Source organism: Rhinatrema bivittatum, chromosome 5, assembly GCF_901001135.1.
Source record: "Rhinatrema bivittatum chromosome 5, aRhiBiv1.1, whole genome shotgun sequence".
Classification (NCBI taxonomy): Eukaryota; Metazoa; Chordata; class Amphibia; order Gymnophiona; family Rhinatrematidae; genus Rhinatrema; species Rhinatrema bivittatum.
Window position 1 is genome coordinate 42,476,629 of NC_042619.1, and position 20,623 is coordinate 42,497,251.

The 20,623-nt window shown below is 45.8% G+C and overlaps 1 protein-coding gene across 8 annotated transcripts; it reads left to right on the forward strand.

Annotated features, from left to right (window-relative positions):
* Window positions 1–935: 935 nt before the first annotated feature.
* Window positions 936–19,858, forward strand: PRSS23 (serine protease 23). Of its 8 annotated transcripts, none has more exons than XM_029602269.1 (3): window positions 936–1,202; window positions 10,518–10,589; window positions 14,695–19,858. In XM_029602269.1, exons 2-3 carry the CDS (start codon window positions 10,579–10,581, stop codon window positions 15,839–15,841), a joined length of 1,158 nt encoding a protein of 385 aa, XP_029458129.1. In that variant the 5' UTR covers window positions 936–1,202; window positions 10,518–10,578; the 3' UTR covers window positions 15,842–19,858. The 8 variants fall into 8 exon arrangements, with proteins under 8 accessions (XP_029458129.1, XP_029458131.1, XP_029458136.1 ...); XM_029602270.1 differs by lacking the exon at window positions 936–1,202 and adding an exon at window positions 3,231–3,438; XM_029602268.1 differs by lacking the exon at window positions 936–1,202 and adding an exon at window positions 4,706–4,887.
* The last annotated feature ends 765 nt before the right edge of the window (window positions 19,859–20,623 follow it).

Consider the following 20,623-nt stretch of genomic DNA (forward strand, 5'->3'; position numbering starts at 1 on the left):
AATAACGAATCCCTTTATTTATTTATTGCCCTTTATTAGCATCATATTTCCATGAGAGGGCACATGAAGTTTTACACGTACATTTTTTTGTGCAAAAACTCCCTGCTCCATCGAGAGTAAAGTATGTACACAAAAAAATATGCACTCATCTGCAGACCGCTGAGCAAACCTTATTATATCGGGCCCCCCCAACAGAGATCATCGGCCCTCTGCTTCCCGCTCCAGCCCCTCCCCTCCGAGGCAGCAAACGGGGAATCGGAGAGAAGGGGTGAGACTGCGGCTGCCCTACACGAGAGTCAGATAACTTTATTGGCTTGGCAGTTTTTATATGCGTTGCCAAAGTGGTACATAAAATAGAAGAGGAAAACATTTACCAAAATAGTGATAATGTAAAATAACACTAAGCTACAACTGCAGGGAGGACAAGGATGCTGGTCCATAATGTTCCTGGCCAGATCAAGTTTCTCACCTGATAGCAAGATACAATTTTTTTTTTTTGCTGCTTTAGCTGCTGCTTCTTGTGTTTTCTTCTCGTCTCAACCGTCCGTCCTAATATCTAGCCCTACTCCTCCACGTGTCCCCCACCTCCCCGGCAACCTGCAGAGGGTGCTGGGGCGCAGAGATTTCCCCAGGTGTTTCCAGCGACACCTTCTCTCCCCCCTCCCTCCTTCCCGTGCCCAGAAAGCAGGGTCACGACGCAGGAGAATAAAGCAAGTTTGCAGCTTTCAGTCTCTGCAGCGGTGGCTGTCGGAAAGCGGTAAAAAAAAAAAAAAAAAAAAAAAAAAAAAAGAGCGCGCGCACCCCTCCCCCGTCTCCTGTCCTCCCCCCCCCTGCTCGGTGGCAGTTCAAAGAGCCTCCTTTTCTGCAGCCCGGCCCTAGCCCGCCCCCGGCCTCTCTCATTGGTGGAGCAGGGGGCGCACGTTGTGTTTAGGTTGCTGGTGCCTGTGCACGGATGACCCCACGCCCATGCCTGCACGGAGCTCGCGCCTCTGATGCCCGGAGACTGCCCGGCAGGGTCCTGCTGAGCTCTGCGCCGGGATAGTTATGCTGCTCGATCGGCGGCGGCAGCCCTTTCACCTGCCCCAGTCTGCGTGAAGGCTTTGCGATTTAATTTTATTTATTTTTTTTCGTTTTAAAGACTCGGAGGAAAAAAAGTGGAGAGAGAGTTGCAAAGTCCCCCCCCCCCCCCTGAATGAGGCTTGGTAAGTCCCACTGTCGGCGGGCACTGGTTAGAGAGGATGTGCACAGGAGTCTCACGGCGTTTGTCGCGCTATTTATAGAAGAGATGCGCTGATAATGTGCTAGTGAGTGGCCCAGAGGACAAAAGAGCAGCGGGAGCAGCACAGCCGTAATCTGAGGGGCGGACGCTTAAGTCACCTGCATTGCTCCCTGAGGTTGCCGGAGACCTTGTACTCTCTGAAGTTAAATAAGGCTTTGACTTGATAGGGAGAGAAGGCTGAGCGCTTTGGATCCGGCAGAGGCAGCCCTGGGGGTGGCTGATGCTGGAAACTGTCGTTTAGGCGGGGGCCGGCTGCTCAGAAGCTTGGAGCCCCTCACTACACAGCTTATGAGGGAAGAGATTTGCGAAAGCAGAGCAGAGGGACACCAAAGAATGAGAGAGAGAGACACCACGGAAGCGAGAGGGAATAGGTGGCCATGCTGCACAAAATCTTCTTGTTCCATAACTTGGCAATGCTTTCTGGTGCCCTTTCAAAGAGACCTTGAGTTAAAATAAGTTTAGGGTTTGTGGTGTTTCTTCTTCTTCTTCTTCTTTTTTTTTTTTTTTAACAGTATTTGAATGGTTTCTTGCATACTCCGGCCACCTTCACGCCTACAGCTGGAGACACGTTTTGTATTTGCGAGTTTAACTAATGCTAGTTTACCATAGTCAGTGCCCGGCTAAACAACTTATACTATAGTCACAGCACAATTTAAGATTTTTTTTTCTTTTTTTTACCCTATGCTGTCATTTTCATTTTAGATATGTTTTGCTAGTTTTTTAAAAATATTCTGCAATAGAAAGTTAAATTGTGTATGTGGGGAGTACAGTATAATGTTAAACGCTGTGTGAGGGACTGGGAGTGTCATTCTGCGGAATGCAACCCAGAAGAGCATTCTCCTTGGGTGACAATCGTGGGACATTAAGCGGGCCCTTCATTTTCAGTTTAGCTTTGAATTAAATAAAATCAAACAGGTTTTTTTTTTTACAAAAACTATTATTCAGCTTGTAGTGATTTTCACCCTAATTTTGTAACCCTCAAACACACAGAAATTTTCCGGTTTGCTCCCACAGAACTTGTGACTGGTGCAAGCTCCCACTCCCTGTATTCCCTGTACATCGCGCACCCCAGTAGGACCCCCCTGCCCATGACGTCTTGCCCTCAGCACCAAACCCTGACAGTATAGGTTTGCCAACTGTCCTGATTTTTGTTTTTCCGGACACTTCAGTTTTTTTGGGGGTACTTAATGGAAAATAAAAGGGAAGGGTTAAACTGTTTTGGAAATGTCCTGATTTTAGCCCTCCAGCTGCAGGTTAACATCTGATTCACCACGGCCATCACATAACACGGTGAGCGCTATTGGGTGGCCTCTTTATATTCGGTATATGTTCTGGATAACATTCATTTTGTGCCACCTATGTAGACGTCAGTCCACGATTTAATTGGAAATCTAAAAAAAAAAAAAAAAAAATCCAAACCATTATTTTGACCCCTGGGTGGTGAAAGCAAAGCTTTTTCGGAGGAAAGAAGTTCTGGGAGTGCAGTTCTGGGAGTGCTGGTCGTGCTCCAAGGCTCCACTCAAGTGTTACATCAAAAACAATTCCTTCACAGGAAAGGGTAAAGTGGGTGCCTGAAACAACCTCCCAGTGGAGGTGAGAGAAGCAAAAGCAAATAATTCAAGAAAGCACAGGGCAAAGTAGAGAGGATCCTTAATTGCAGAGAGGGGAGGGGGGGGGGGGGGGGGTGACAGAAAGCCAGAGATGCAGTGGAGTCTGTGGCACTGTGGAGCAGGAAGTAACCGGGGCAGACGAGATGGCTCCTTACCAGATTTCTAATGATGAAGCATGGTAGTAAACGTCGCATATGTGTAAACCCCATCAGCGAAGATATTAAGCAGCACATCCGAGTGTTTTGGACATTTGACAGTTGAAATTGGCAAATGAAGAGGCTTTTTTTTTTTTTTTTTACGCTGATGTTCTCTCATTTTTGTTGTTGTTGTAATAGGCACTGATAAACGAAGAGCTTTGGGCACTGGAGGGCCTGCAGGGAACAGAGACTGTGAAACCGGGGAGCTGTGTGGGTGGTTTCCGCACTGAGTGGGCTGAAGGATGTCTCTCTGGAGATGGGAGAGAGTTGGGACGCTCTGCGCCATTTAATTGGGGCCATCCATCGCCGTTCAACGCCCAAACGCTGCATGGTGGCACTGCGTACCTTCTCGGTAAAACTCAGGCATTGGTGCCCTGGCTGGGCAGAGTTTAGCTGAACAAGGCATGGGGAAGATGCGTACCTGTTGTTTGTGGGATTGACGTTTACTAGGGGATATTTTTTGGGGAGTGGTTCCTGACTCTGAGCCTACCGCCACGCCCTTTCCAGCCCTGGTTAGCAGTCACTTTGAGTGCTTCTGCATGTACTAGGGATGGGTGAGGGGGTGGGCGGCAGGGGCATGGCCGTTGTGGAGGAGGAGGAAGATTGAGGTTGCCCTTTGCAAAATGATCACACTTTCACTTCTATTACCTTCTTTCAAAATCCCATTTTTGCATGACGGGGGTTGATTAAAAATTGCTGCTCTCCCCTATTCCCGGGAATATCTTGCTCTCCCCCAATCCCCCACCCACTCCCAAAAACATTTTTTCCTTTAGCAAAGTCTATGCAGGAATTGTTGCTGGGATGCTCAAAATATCAATTTGCCTGGCGTTAGGACTTCTTTCATGTCACTTTTGGTCACATCCCTAGGTCGCCTTTTCTTTATGCCCTAATATATCATAATTTCTCTGTTTCAGCGTTCTGAATGAACGGTGAGCACTTTTTAAGAATAGGACCTCGCCTTGTTGTGGGCAGTCTCCTTCTACGAGGCCACTCTTCAGCTGTGCCATCCCTTTACAAGTGCAAGCGCGTGCTCAGCATCGAACTCTGATAGGGCTCGGCAGAACAGCACCCCGATTCCTGGAAAGTCTGGAAGAATCACTTTTAAGATCAAAATGTCCTTGGGCATTAAATAAAGTTCATAAAAACTATAAAGAAATCTTAAAGATAGTGCAAACTGAATTATTTTGGGGGAAATTTATAAGTGTTGCTGGTTGAAGGTAATAAAACGGTGCCGGTGAGAAAAGCAAAATGGAAAGTGGACTGTGTGCCTCCCCTCCCTAAAATCACATATTTGCATCGCTTTAGATATATTTTTCACGTTAATGTACCTGGACGTGGGGATCACATGACTTATGGCCCTGCCCAGAACCCTCAGAGGGGTTAGCTGAAGGTGATCTCGCTAAATTTTCTTTTGTTTTTTGCTGTCACATGGACAGATACACCTGTACCCTGTGGGTGGGAGGAAGGAAATGTGCAGTTGCCGAGCTTCCGCACAGCAAGACCGCCGTGTCCGGAGCAAACACCTGGGCCTCCATTCACTAAAAATGCTTTTATTTTTCCCCCCGAAGGCACAGAGTGAGCGAAAATTCTTTGTGAATGAGGCCCTTGGTCTTTGTGTCTGTAGTTCTCCTCTGCTCTCTTCTGTTCCTCTGGGGGGGTGCAGCGGTGGTGGTGCTTTCACTTATTCTTATTTTGCAAAGTTAATCCTTCTCTCTCTCCTACCCCTTCACTCGTAAGAACCCCTTGCCTGGATTTCGCACTTCAGGTTCCAGCACATCTAAACCTTCAAACACCTCGTATGGTAAGTTTACGCAACAGCTAGAAGCACCTACTCACCCCCCACAGCAAACTTTGAATTTCCTTCCTGCTGTAAGGAAGAGAGCTGGAGAGATGCGCTTTGGGCGAGACAGAAGCAGGCACGGGTTTCCTTTTCTCGGTATCCCACAAGACCCTCTGGTTTTTGTTTTGTTTTTTTTAGGCCAAGCTGTGCGCTGGCCTGCACCAGGGTCTGAAATAAATGGACACCTGTCCGCTATTACAAGTGGGAGAACAGGGAGTCCATTCTTACTCACGAGGAGCTCCAGATGCCAGAAACACAGCATTGGGTAATTTAGAAGCGGGCTGTTCTAGGTAGAGTGCAAACCGAACTTGTGCGTGGAGGACAAATCCGGGGAGATGCATTGTTCGTAATATGAAAATCCCCCTCTGTAAGTATGCAGTATATGTAAGTTACTAAAACTGGTTTGTAGTTTTTGAAAAGATGGCGACGAAGGCGGGTTTACATGGAAAGGCAGGAGGATGCCATTATTTAGGCCGTTCTTGCACGGTGACAACCGGCCCTGTAAATAAAAGTGGGCTTTGTTATAACAGAACTTGCTTGCACCAAACTGAAGTCATGTGCAGGGTCTGGAAAAGCAGTCACAGGCTGCTAAAAGAGATTTGTTTGCCTAACAAATGTGTCTGTTGGCACCGGTCCTGGAGACTAGGGAGGGCCCCGGCAGCCTCCTGTGACCTGCTGGGAATCCAAGGTCGGAGCTTCAAATATTTGACACAAATTTTATGAAATTAAAAGGGAATATCATGTTTATCTTTCCAAAACTAGAACCAGGAATATTTGCAGCCTCTAGCCGTTCGAAGCAATCAAAAGGTAGAGCAAATCTTGGCCTTAGCTTGTATGTAAGTAGGTGAATGTTCACAGTGGAGCTAGGTGACTACACTGATGTGAGCCAAACGTCCAGGGGCTCAGGTCCGCGTCGTTTGGAGGAGCAGGGCAGCAAATAATTTCCCCAGCCCTCTGTATGCCTCCACCCCGCCTTGCACCCGCTGCCGCCCCTCGCCTCCTGTGTAAAGGGACGGGTCCTGGCCTTGTTGCTGTCGGCAGACGGCAGCTTCGCTCCCTCCCTTCGCATTGTGCCGCCCCTGCCAGGGTTCAGGATTTATCTGAACCAGCTTGTCCGCCTGCACTGGCTCATAATAAAAGCACAGCAACACAACGTGTGCCAATAAGCACCTCCTGACTGGCACACTTCATCTTCTCCCTCCATGCCCTTGCCAGCACCGGTTTGAGCTGATTATCTGAACCTCCTGATTCGGAAGGGGTTTGGATGGAATCCTGCCCGGGGGGGTCACTGTATTTTACTAAGGAAGGATCAGCATTTGGCATAGGGAAGGCGAGGGGAGGCCGTGGCAGTACAGGAAGGTCGGTATCTTCTTTCTCTTAGCCTTGATGATGACAAAGCTTGGCAGAACCACCACAGCAGAGAACTGAGGCTTACTTTGTGCTTATCACCGCTTTCCTTGCAAAGCAATGCTACCAGTAGGGGAAGCAGGCCTTTGGGTGAGGGAGGGGAGAGGTGCTGTAGCCGGACGTGCTGAGGGTTTTCGCTCATTCTGTCTCCCGTGGAAGGACTGCTTAGTACAACTGGGCCTAGCTGTTTTTGACATTCACCTTGGCTCTGTGCCTGCACTGGCTACAGGACTGGGGAGTTTCCATGGGTTTGTGCACTACATGATTTCCTGAGAGCCTTTCCTAGGATGATTCATCCCAAAAAAAAGGGGGGGGGGGGGGGGGGGAGACTATACAGTGATTTTTAACATTTCACCAGGGGGCTTTTTTTTTTTTTTTAAACAATGCTACTGTTTAGTGAGCCAGTGGGGAGTGTGAATTATTTCTCTGTAAAGAAAAATACATATATTTAATTGGTTCTGTATTACATATATTAAGATGATTTTATCTAAGTGAAAGAAAAGGGAGGATGACTTGGAGGATTTGAAAGAGATTTGTGGCAATGTCCAGGTATGAGTTTCCCTGTGGAAACTGCCTGCAAGGGCCACAGGCACAGAGCTCCCACGGCCTCCGCCCCTCCTTTAACCACAGGCAGATGGTGGCCCGAAAACAGCGCGCCTGCGTTTAAACAGGTTTCGGACCTCCGCTGGGAACGCTTCCCCTAAGTGCGGCTGGAAACTCCCGAGCGGTGAAACAACCCGCGCACCTTTACCCGCCTCGAGGCAGACGGTTTTCAAAAATGGCGCGCCATCTGCGACGCGGCTAGACTGCTTTGAAAATTGTTCGCCCGGCCCTTTGGCTCCAAGCCCTACAGGCGACGAGCGAGAGCTGCGCGAGAGCACATGTGCATGGCTGCAAAAAATGCAATGTCCGAGCTAAGGAGGCTGACCGGGCACGAGCCTGAAGCTCGGGAGCGACAGTGCAGGCGTAACCTTGCGCTTTGTCAGCTCCTTTGGTATGTATGTTATTATCAGATGTCCAATCCATGTACATCAGTGTTTTTTAGGGTTACCCATGAGATCCACTGCCTGGTTTTGCCTTCATTTCATGCATTTCCCTAAGAAAAGCTGAAACAAGTCCATGCATCCATGCAGTGGGGTTAAAAACTAGGTCTGCAGCCAGTCGGCAACCCTTGCATATTTCTGGCAAAAGGCAACCCAATGCTGATGGCTGGAAATCTGAACCTGCAGACTTCTGAAAAGCTAATTGCACTACTCTGCAAAACTTCAGACATGCCTATCGCTTTAGCAGCTTTTTGTTACCAAGGGTGAGGTGTAAGCGTCTCTTCAAATTAATGACTTCAGTTGAGCTCTCTCCAGTCGAAGAGGATCGCAGTAAGTAGCTTCGCACAGTAGCTAGAGCAAAGTGGCCTTCGCACCCGCTGACAGCGAGTGGCCTGTGATCACTGAGATATCATTAGCAAGAAAAATCTGTAGTTTGCTTTTGCAAAAGATATGATCTGGAGCAGAGCCCACTTGAGCAGGGGGTCACAGCAGTCAGAGGTGGTGATTCACTTTCCGGAGCAAGCTGGCAGGGAACAGACATCCAGCGGTGCTCTGGAGACTACCGAAATCATTGTGCTGCTTTTGCCATTGAATGCCGCCCTCTACTGGCTGGATCCATGTTAACAGCTAGAAAGCGAGCGAGCAGGGAAGGAGGGAAATGCTGAGAGCTGGGTAGCAATGGCGACCCCTCCCATCTCAATCAAAAATAAATACAGATAATTTTTTTCAGGGGGAGTAGGACCTTAAACCCTTTTATCTATGGTTCTTTCATTCTTATTTGACTACCTGCACCGATAGCAGAGTGTATAGGAAAAATACTTCCTTTTGCAAGCTTTCTTTTTTACCCCAAAAAGTCTTGAGCATACAGCCAGGTTTTCAGAGATGCCCCTCTCCTCACCATAGGGCAGATCCCCCTCACGCTCATGTTTTTTTTTTTTATATATAACATCTCGTTCCTGCTACTGCCGTCCCAAGCATGTTTAAATTCCACTCTGGTGTAGCTCTCCACCATTTCTATTGGAGTTAGAAGCATGGCTTCTCTGTGCAGGTTTGTCCAGCCTTCCTGGAAGCCTGATGCAACTGTACCGCCACACTCAGCCCTCATGGACCCTCTAAATGTCCATGTAACTGAGCACATACATGCTCAGCCCCCTTCCTCAGTCCTTCTACCTATTACCCCCACCTGCCCTCACCTATCTCAGGCAGGTTTAAATTCTGTCACAGTTTTGGTCATCCCTGCCTCTTCTGGTAGGCTATTCCAGGCAGTAGTGAAGTATTTTCTCATGGTTGGCTGTTGTGAACCTTCCTTCCTACGACTTCAGATCATGAACCCCCCCCCCCCCCTGTTCTTCTGAATTCCTTTACCTATGGAAAATATCATCTTTCCATATTTTATTGAAACCTCTCCCCTCTCTTCCCCTCACCTGCCTTCCCTTCTCTCCTCCAGTGAGGTACGTTTTTGAGTGTCTTAAACCTCTCTTCATAGGGTTTGTGTTGCCGCCACCGTCAGTGTATCAGCCTCACGAAGGTACAGCCTCCAGCCCTGTCTTCATTAAGGACATTGATTAATCACTGCTACTATTTCTGGACACACACAAACTCACACACACACCATGCACATGAGTTTCTGGGCATAGGTCACTTTTTCCTATAGCTTCTCTCCCCAAAGGGGTTGTTTCCAACAGCAAAGCCCTCGTGAAATGAAGGCAATTTGTTCTTTTGTGTGGACATTCAGAGTGGGGGGGGGGGGGGGGCGTCCTGTGGGTGAAATACAAATCTTGTGACGCATCCCCCAATGAATAAAAAAAAAAAAAATGAAGGGGTTGAATTTAAGATGTTTGGAAGGTAGATAGGGAGTACCAGGTTAGCCTGTACATTGGATTTCTTTAAGCAAATGATAGTTTTTTAAAGTAGCTGTGTGGGGATGAAACTCTTCAGTAGGCTACCAAATCTAATCTTTACACATTGCTAGCCTGTTTAAAAGGTATCATCTCTGCAATTCCTGGTTCTCTTAACAAACTCCTTAATTTCAGGTGACTTTCCTAATGCTGGGATCCTTATTTAAAATGAAAAAAAATTAAAGTTTCTATTTCAGAAGGCTTCTTGAAAAAGTGTAGCGTGTGCATTTTGGATATAATTGTAATCAATTTATCATCAAATATATTCCTGTCTTTTTAAGATTTCTGCCTTATTTCATGGCATTTGACTTTTTTTTTTTACCATGATTAATAAATAATATCCAACAGAAATTACAGTGGAAAAAATACACACCTGGTTACTTTCCCTCTCAGTTGTGTTCAGTGAAATGAGGATAATTTCAGTGCATTGCTCACCTTTCATAAAAATACCATTGCCGCCGGCCATAATGAGTGCCCTTGTGTGCACTCCTGATGGAGGTCACAAAACGACTTGCCTACTGTTCTCTGCTGGTAGTCCATTCACTGTAGATGCACAACAAGAAGAGTAATCAGGTCCCACTGCGCTCTCTGGTCTAAAAGGTTCAGTCACTTGCCACCTCTGGCGTGACAATTTTGAACTCTTGTCACCTGGATTTCATGGAAGCCACTGAAGAGGAGAAAAATCAAATGGGTAAACTGGGACGCAGAGAGCAAAAGTGGCTTGGCCAGGGTCATATGGGTTACATTTCTCAAAGACTTGGGGGCACCTTTTGTGTAGGTAAAAAGAGAGTTTCCCCAGCTAAGTCAGCCTTATGTGGGTGAGTGGATTTTCACCCTCCTGAGTAAGTGCGCATGAGGTACTTTTAGCCACACAGAAAGGAGGCGTTCTGGGGGACGTGCTTGGATACGATGAGCGTATCTTTAATTTCTGAAAAAGTCCACGTGTCGTAGCCATGCTACTAATGCAGCCAGTTCCCGTCGTGGCTCCAAATTGTGTTTAGGATTAACACGGGTACTTTTAGCCCCATAACATCCCAATACTGAAACACAGTTCATGCAATTAGGCCGGTCGGCTTTGATACGAGCTTAAAAGTCTAGGTGTACTTTTTGTACAGGGATACTTTTTTTTGCAGTTAGTTGGTAAGGGGAAATCTTGACATGCGAGTTGGAGTTTCTCCTCCGACGCTGTGTGGTAAATTTTCCAGTAGGGCAACTGACTCCGTGTTTTTGTTGTTTTTTTCAGGAAAGACTGATCCGGTCCAGGTTTTACTGGATCGCATACAGTGGGTCCTGAGAGAAGCAGGATGACGAGGAGGTGTGTTTAGCGAGATAAAACCAGAACTGGTCAGCCTGTGCTTGAATAAGTAGAACCAGTTGGTAAACCGTTCCCGACTCATGGGTCAATGTTAAACCACAGGGCTACTCCTTCCCACTCATGAATAAGCCTTTGTGAAGCGTGGCCGCCCTTGACAGTACTGTACCGGTGTATTTTCCATGGATAAATGGAGATTCCAACAGTCATGCATCGCTGACAAATATTAGGAAACCAATATTCAGTAAGCCAGCTGGGTAACTTGTCCTGGATATTCAGCAGGATAAATATCCCGCTAAATGCACTCACCTAAAGTTATCCAGCTAGCTTAAAAAAATAAATCCCGACTGGCTGTTTGAAAGCAACCTGTTTAAATTTTTAAAGCTATCCGGCCGGATGTGGATGAATAACTTGCCCCTTAACTGGATATATTCAAAAGATGTGTGGTTAAGTGACAGCAAAATTAAACAAAAAAAGAAAACCTTGGGGCTGTTAGATTTGATACGCCAGCCCCTCACCCCAGAAAGCCTTTACAAATAATTGAGGCCATAGTACCCAATCCCCTCAAAGAAAAACAAAACAGTAGGGGCTAGTACCGCAAAGCCAGATCCTGCTTTCCATCCCCAACTTTTGCACTAAACAGGTGATCCACTCCTTCTCCCCTCCCACCTGCAGTCTCCATCCCATAATTCTAGATCCCTCGACCCCCTCCCTTGGATCTTTGAACTCCAGCCGGGAGCGGTAGACGCTTACCCTCGCATGGCATTTCCAACATTGTCCTGACAGCTTCGCTGGAAGCACCTGAAGTGGGTAGGAAGGTTTGAGGATCCAGAGGGGCTGCTGGGAAATGTCTGAGACTGCGGGTGGGTGGGGGAGGATGAAGGAGTGCATCGTCTGTTTAGTGCAAAAATCAGGGAAGGGGGAGGTCTGGCCTTGAGGTGCGAGCTCATTATAAAATCTTACGCATAATTCGCAACACCATGAATGACCATGCCCCGCTGTGTATTAGCACTCTTTTTTTTTTAAAGTTTATCAGCCAAAGTGGAATTTAAGATCTGAAAAACCCAATGTTTATTAGACATCCAACTTTCAAACCAGTTTGACTCCCAGAAATTCTCAATAAACTACTGCCTGTGGCTGGGCCACGAATTTGGAATCAACTGCCACTTCTGCCGAGAAAACACTCGGGGAAACAACTGAAAGCTCATTTATTTAAACAGGCTTTCTGGTAGGTAAAAGGGAGTAAAGTGATTCTTTCCTAAATCTGTACTTGGCTGCTACTAGAAGGTAAAGAATAATAAGAAAGGTGGACGTAATGCCTATTTATGGGTTATGAGGCAGGCAGGACCCCACGATCTACAGGGAAGTGCTTTATGCAACTGCCATCTGCTAACTGCTGTCATTTATTTATTTAAATCTTTTCTATACCGTCGTTAAGAAGGATCCGTCACAACGGTTTACAATAGGGCACATAAAATAAGGATGCTGAAATATATTAATTTACACAAGTGCCATAATGGTTCGGTACATAGTTTTCTAAATGATACAATACTGTCCAGGATTTATCAGTCTTGTCATCCTACAAGACTGCAGAGAAGCTCATTTAGTGGAAGTATTCCAGCTTCAGGGCATGAGGCTTCCCCTAGATTTGAGAGATGAGGTCAATTTGAAACAGTTTACAAAAAAAAACTAGAAGCGTGGTTAATGTCCTTTTCTCGTATTTCATGATGTGTTATTGATACCGACTGACCTGAGTGCAGAGCAGAGTGAGTTGAAGGTGTGGGTCTTATATTTGATTCTTTTTATTTTGGGTTTGTAATTAGTTATTGTCATTTTGGTATTGGTTTATTTTTAAGCTGTTGTATTATATGTAATTAATATTGTAAACTGCTTTGGGCAAGTTTTTAAATCAGTAAAGCGTTTATATAAATATTATTAAATAGCTGTACTTTATGATGGTTTCTGTAAGCTGCCTAGGTCATAGGAGAATGAGGCCTATAAATGTTTTAAATAAATAAAATACTGCTTTAGTTTTTTTTTCTGTTTGGCAGTAGAACGGGCGGGAGGGGACTTAGACAGTAAGGACCAGATTTTAAAAAGGTTACGCGCGTAAATGGGCTTGCACGTGCTGGGCCTATTTTCAAAAGGCCCGGCGACGCGCGAAAAGTCCCGGGGCTTTACTAAAGGGGTGGGAAGGGGCGGGGCGATCCAGGGGCGGGGTCAGAGGCTCCAGGCACAGCGGCCATTTGCTGCTGTGCCCGGGATCGCCCGCCGGCAGTTGGCCGGCGCGGGCAACTTACTTCAGCCCTAGGGCTGAAGTAAGTTTTGTGACAAAAGAGAGAAGACCAAAAAGGTAGGGGGGGGAAAGGGCGGGGAGGTAAGGGAACGGGGGGTGGAGGGGGTAGGGAACGAGGGAAGGCAGCGTGGCTCGGAGTGGGCTCGGCGTGCACCCCCTTGCGCACGCTGACCCCGGATGCATGTTGTAAAATCGGGCGTACGTGTGCACGCATACGCCTGCGCGCTCCTTTGTTTAAAATCTACCCCTAAGTCTTCAATTACATCTGGGCTTGGGGGATCCGGCCGTTAAAGGTGTCACGTGAGCCAGATATCTTTTGGAAATATATAACTGGTTATGTGCACCAACATGAAGCAAACTAAAAAAAAACCCAAACCTTGCCACCTTTTATAGAGGCCTGATCCCACATGTGGCCAGATAACTTTTTAGGACTTCTCTGAAGCAGGCCTACATTTTTCCGGCTGACTTGGCTGGATGTACTTGAAAATTGGCCAAGTCAGCCAAACAACTTCATCCCACCCTGGAATGCCCTCAGAATGCCTCTTGTTTATCCAGCCAATGAGTTATTCAGCTAAAATCTAGCTGAATAAATGCCCCAATATTCAAAGAGTTGGCTGGATAAATTGTGAGTTTATCTGGCTAAATGCCTTTGAATATTGACCCCTAAATTTGTAAGCAAAAAATCAAATGCAGCTTAATAAAATGTGCATTGCAATCACAACATATTGCATGAGAGTGATATTATTTATGCTTCTTACTTTCTTTGAAGATTACCCTTATATTAATTTTAGCATTCAAGGTACTTGAGTATCCACGGTCTCTGGGTAAGAAAGGGGGGGTTTCAACTCCTTATTCTGAACTGATAATCCTTACTTCACAACTGTCATCTAGCTCAGAAAACCTTCCCTGTTTACTGATTCCTTTAAAAGCTGGCTTTTTCATTTCAATCAAAACCTTCTCGCTTTCATAGTGGAACCATCTGCTGAAAAATTGCACCATCTCAGTCATCTCCTCTGCACTCTGGACCAGCTCAGTCATCTGCCTTAGACCCTGTACCAGCTCAGCCATCTCTTTGCTCTGTATTAAATCAATAATCTCCACTCAACTCTGTACCTGCTTAGCCACCTCCCTTGACCAGGTTTGGATGGTGCTTATATAAATAATAGCAAGACTTATTATGACTTTTACCATTTTTCTGCTTAGTTTGGTCATGTTTTCAGTGAAGCTATTTGAGGACTAAATGCCTATTTCTGCAGCTGTTAGCAGCAGGTGTAAGTGTGCACATATACATCCTACTACAACTGAAAAATAAGTGAAACTCGTTTTTGATGTGTTAGAAAATGAAATTGGCTGTACCTGCACACAGCATCTAATAATATTTCAAGATCTCGGTTACTGTTGGGAGATACTGGAGAGTCAGATGCTCTCGGGAATTAATCTTATTTTGTGACTATGGGGAAAATTCTTGGGATTGTACATCAGGCTCATTATGTTCTATGGAGGCTGCTTAGATATGCGTGTGAATATTAAATTGCATTTTCTTATTGTTAGAATGTGATTTGCTCCAATATTTTATTATGCAAGTTGTAATATTTTGTCACCAAAATTCCATCTACTAGGATTTCTTTGCTTTATAGCAGACACAATATGGGAATAAAGTTTCAATAAAGATAGTTGAAAGTAGAAATGTATAGGTTACTTTTCAAAAATAATTCCTTGTTTTGATTCTCATACTATTGTTCTCACTAAATATACTTCAAAATCATTTTTACTTTCATAACTGGAATCTTTTTTTTTTTTTTCTTTTTACAGAATGATATTGATCATGAGAGCATCCGGTGTGTCAACATTAATTCTTCTCCTGTGCATTAAGGGTGTTATAACATCTGGCCCTCACTGGAAACCAACATGGCCGACTTACAAAGTTCCAGTTGTTCTGCCACAGTCTACCGTCCTCTTGGCTAAACCTGACTTTGATGCAAAAGCAAATTTGGAAGTGATCTCCTCCTGTGGACCAGTGTGTCATAAGCACTTCCCATTGCCTACTGTCAACGAGCTGAAAGAATACATGTCCTATGAAACTCTGTACGCCAATGGGAGTCGCACAGAAACAAATGTAGGCATTTATGTTATTAACAGCGGGGATGGATCTCAAAACAGCGGATCACGGGGCAAATCTCGAAGAAAGAGGCAAATTTATGGCTATGACAGTAGATTTAGCATTTTCGGGAAGGACTTTTTGTTGAATTACCCCTTTTCTACATCAGTGAAGCTGTCTACAGGATGCACAGGGACACTTGTGGCAGAGAAACATGTCCTTACTGCAGCCCACTGCATCCATGATGGGAAAAATTATGTCAAAGGAGCACAGAAGCTTAGAGTGGGGTTTCTGAAACCCAAGCTGAAGGATGGAAACAAGGGGACAAACCAAACAAATCCATCCTTGTCCGAGAAGATGAAGTTCCAGTGGATTCGGGTTAAACGGACACATGTCCCCAAGGGATGGATTAAAGGAAATGGCAATGACATTGGCATGGATTATGACTACGCTCTGTTGGAACTCAAGAAGCCCCACAAAAGAAAGTTTATGAAGATAGGGGTGAGCCCATCTGGGAAGGTGCTGCCTGGGGGGAGGATTCACTTCTCTGGGTATGACAATGATAGACCAGGGAATCTGGTGTACCGCTTCTGTGATGTCAAGGATGAGACCTACGACCTTCTGTATCAACAGTGCGATGCACAGCCAGGGGCCAGTGGGTCTGGGGTGTACGTTAGAATGTGGAAGAGACAGAGTCAAAAATGGGAGCGCAAAATTATTGGAATATTTTCTGGGCACCAGTGGGTGGACCAACATGGCTCTCCCCAAGATTTCAACGTGGCAGTCCGCATCACGCCTCTCAAGTATGCACAGATCTGTTTCTGGATCAGGGGAAACTACATGGACTGCAGGGATGGATAAAGCAGTACCCTCTCCTCCTAAAGTAATGCTTCAGGGTCCAAATTGCTTACTCTAGAAAAAGGCAAACTCCATTTTGTTTTCTTAATGCCGTACCTGACTCAAAAACGTACATGAAAGTTAACCTGTTTTGGGGCATTTCTAGACATCCTCGTTCAGGCAGAAGAACACCCAGATGAAATACCTTCCACCTACAGCCAAGGAAGGAGAATCCGTTGTAAAAATTTACACAAGATCTTTCTGGGCTTCCATGCTAATCTTTGCTATTTGAACTTTTGTGCAAATAAAGCATACGTTTACCTTTCTGCCAATATTCCAGTCAGATATACATAGGAAGCATTTAACAAAGCTTTTCTTGGGATTGTGACGACATACTGTGTGATCCATCTAGTGACAATCTAATTGTGGAAGGTTTCTTGTCTGCACTATTTAGGCCCTAATAACTTTCTCAGTTTTTAGCACCTTACGTAGAAAGGCGGTAACCATAACAACGCAATTCCCCCCCCCCATATTGTGCCTCATCTTCTTGGGAGGCACAGCCCTGGGTATGAACTCACATTTACCTATCCCCCCCCACATCAGTATTTTTTTTTTTTTTTATAAATTAAATTATTGATGAGTTGTCAAACCTTTTGAAGGAAATCTTTTATTTCAAAGGCATTGTCTGAATGTGCTGTCAAGCACTTGCACTGTCCTATTTTAAGGTTCAGGTTGGAAGGGCTGCCTGCTGTGTCTGACTTCAGAGATGAGGTCCAGAGAAGTCCCTTGGAGAACCCATGAATATGCATGAGAAAAAAAAAGGTATATTCTGTTGGCCAGGAATGGAGGATGAGTAGTGAGGGCCCGGGGTGCTGAGAATAACCCCAGGCATCTTTTTATCAAAGAGAGGACAGGCGGTGACGATACAGCCCCCATATCTCCGAGTAACTGCGTTGGGGGGGATGGGGGGCGTTACTCTTCTCATGGTGCTATTCTTCAGGATGTCTAGCTGTCTTCAGTGGTGTCGCATGCTTAAGAGTTCCTTGATTTATTTTTACTCTCCTAGCCGTGCCTTTAGGATTTATAAACCTCGCTATTTTGCCTACATTAGTAAATGGAAAGTAGGAAGGGTTTAGTTTGCAGTTAAAACAAAATCATTAGGATCCCACCCCCTCTTTTTGTTCTGATTTTAATTTGATTTCCAAGGAGATACCTACCACATGGTGGCTCTTCTGATCCTTCTTAAAGCCCCCATGCAGGCATCCTACTGATTCCTGCGAAGTCCGAGTACAGCATGAAAAGCGGATGCAGGGAGGGACTTTTATTTTAAAATGGAGGCATGGCCATAATCCAAATTGTGCTGCTTCAACGTCTCAAGGTGCACATGTGGAGGGAGTTGGGAGGGGGGGGGAGAGGGGTCAATGTCCAGCTCAGATCTTCCGCTCACTAGAACGCCAGTGTTTGGAGATGCTGCGGAGGCAATGGTCACGGCCCCTGGTGGGGAAGGAAGCCATCGGCATCGTGCAACGGTGACACCTAGTGGTCAGTTTCAGACCCATGCTGACAGGGTTCTAGAAGGAGTCTTTGTACACGGCTCGGACTCTCGCTGCAGTGACTGAACTAAATTAAGTTGCTATTGAAAATTAAAGAGAGGGGAAAAAAAAATCCCTGAGTAGCTGCAGATTAAGGCTCAAGATGCCAGAGCTCCAGGAGGAAACTGCCAGATCAAAAAAATAAATGTTAGGGCAAAACCAAATGGAAATCTAGACTGGAATCAAAAGCAAAGGCAATAGATATCACAAGATCAAAGCAGGATGCAATAAAGTTAAGAAACTGTCGGTGTAGCTAGTATCGCTGTTCTCATTGGTAGACCCTGTCCATGAAAATACAGTCCTCAACCTCCCAGGGAACATTTTGCCCACTCCTCCTGGTCTAATCTGCTACTATTCTCTGTTCGACATCAGGAGGCGAACGTTTTCTCCAGGCCTGGCTTTGCAAATAAACGAGGCTAGCCTGGGGACAAAACTAAAATCCAAAATAAAAAAAATACCAAAAAGCTCTTCCCAGGTTCACTCTGTTTTTGAGAGCATGGGAAATGCAGGACAGGTTGGAGCAGGCGCTGAACCTTTTCCAACCGGGTCTAAATCATTTGGTATCCATTAAACAACTCTGGGGTCAAACTGTGGCTCTTTATTCCCAGTCTGTACAGCTGCCGGGTGGGTCAGCAGGCTGAAAACATGGCACTGTCTTACACTGCCTTCGGGCTGGCACGCTTCACATCTGGTGGCTCCAGGCAGGAATCTCCCTTAGGCAGGTGCCACCAAAGCATCTTAACTTTCGAAGCATGAAGTGGACGATGCCTTGCAGACTTGCACAGTTCATTGTAATTTCTTCGGGTTTGCTTTGTTTGTACTTTACTGTCCAAGGGGCCGATGCAATTAGACGTGCGTCGAAAAACAGGCCCTCGTATGAAGCGCTCGTTTTCCTAACACGCACGCAGCCACATCCCCCGGGCGCTCGATGCAGTATTTAAATGAGGGGGCTGCATAAAAAAAAAAAAAAGGACACACTGGGGGGATTTTTGCATCCCTAGTGCTCAAATGCATCGGATGCCCACAAATGCAATGGGTGCTCGATACGAGTGTCCATTTTTATCCCACTTCTTCTAGCCGATGTTGCTGAAGACGCCCATGGCTAAGCGTCCCTTGCTATGGGCATCTAAATTGTGCGTCCTGAATTGGGTTTTTTTGTTTTTTTTTTTAAACATGCCAATATACATTTAGTGTCTCAACAATGCTAAGTAGCAGGAACCACAGAGGACCATATTTTTTTACATTTCTCATGAGCCCTTGAATCATGCATTGACTTTGCGCCACCTCTGGGGCTTGAGTTAAATTTGCCACGTTAAAAAGTGTGCGTAGGGCACCCAGCAATTCTCTGCATCGGGAGTAATAGCTCATAACCTCATCTACATGGACTTTACATGTGATGGGCGCTTTCGACTATGCATTTGTTTGGGTGCGTGTTTTGGACGCGCTAATCTCCTTATTGCATCGGGCGATGCCAAAGCACGCGTCCAACCGCACGTGCACCAGTGCGCTGGGATGGGCGCACATCTTTGCATCGGCCCACGAATGTACAAAGCTAGTTCAAGTTGTTCAGATTAGTAGTTCTCCTTCTCTGTTATTTAATCGGTGAAAATGTTTTAATGGTGCTTCAATGTGTGTGTGTGTATCCTTTCTATGTATATCTAATTTGCTGTGTTTGCGTGTTGGTCACTTTGGCATGCATGCTCGAAAAATCATATTTATGCTGACATTTTGGGACATATCGTGATTGATTTTGGTTTCTTAGGCTCCCCTTTGGGTATCTTTAAATTGAAGAAGAAATGCAATTGAAATGAGCTTTGCCTTTTACACGTTTCCCCGTGGCTGCAAACATTTGTACCCTGCGCATTGGGGAACATAGTCTGGCCTCCATGTGGGTAAAAGCACACATGCCCTTACACGGGACGCGCACTGATCCCCACCGTGAAACGCACGCGCGTACGCAGTGCGAGACTGATGAGACGGTGCATCCCCGGGGGTGGAGGGGAGGTATGGGAGGAGAAGCGAGTCTACGCACGTACATGGCCTTTTTTTTTTTTTTGTGTGTGCTCCATGAGCTCTGATGTGCCCTTCCACTGGTCTGTGTACTGTGGATAATTACTGAAGGCCACTTTACTGGAGTGGCTTAGAGGGTTGTACTTCCAATGTGGGATGGGAGCCGGGTCCTGCGCTCTCGCCAGTTCCCTCGCGCCGCAGCCATAATTAATCATGGTATGTACTCGTTTTACAGACCTCGTCTGAATTTTGATCCATACATAATTTTCTGGCTATTAGCCTAAGCACTTCATTTGAATGTAAAGGATAAGAAAAGCAATGGAATAAAATGCAAAATATCCTTGTACTTTGCACCAAAAGGTTGTAATTCCAACCTCTTTGTAAATGTCACTACTTTTGTAAAGGAAACTCAAAATACAGCACTGTTCTTATAAACCGTTTTGACATTTTGCGTCCTGTCTCTTGTGCTCCTACTGCTCTTCACGGAAAATGAATTTGTTTTAACATCGTTTGACAGCAGCCCTGAAAAATTAAAATGATTCTGCTGCATGTTTCACAAACGATATAGGTTTGCAAAACAAACTGTGGTTTGGGGGACGGTGGGGCTTTTGTTTCTGCTTTCCTGTTTTCTGCCTTGCATGACAGGCCAGGGGGGAGGACGTTTCCAGTGAGAGTTCACATCTTCATGCAACTCCTTTTGGATTTAAAAGATCCAACTCAGAAACATGCTCCAGCTGTTCAAGTGGCATTCTTAGACTGGCTAGGGCTGAAAACATTCCCTTTTTTTATGCTTGGTGAAAGGATTACCTGGATACTTGGGGATATTTGTATCCAGGCACTGGCAGGGTACAGCTCTGATACCTTTTTTTTTTGTTTGTTTAGGATACACAGGACGATACAGAAAAATGCGTGGGAGAGCCGGCGCGCGCACAGGCCCCTCTCCTGGGCGTGCGATTCAGGAGGGTGGCCTATGCAAATTAGGGCCCACGGTAAAAGGAGGTGCTAGGGACGCTAATGCATCCCTAGCGCCTCCTTTTTGACAGGAGCGGCGGCTGTCAGCGGGTTTGACAGCCGACGCTCAATTTTGCCGGCGTCTGTTCTCAAACCCGCAGACAGCCACGGGTTTGGAAAACGGACGCCGGCATAATTGAGTATCAGTCTTCCTACCCGCGGGACCTATTTTTTTACTTTTTTTTTTTTTTAC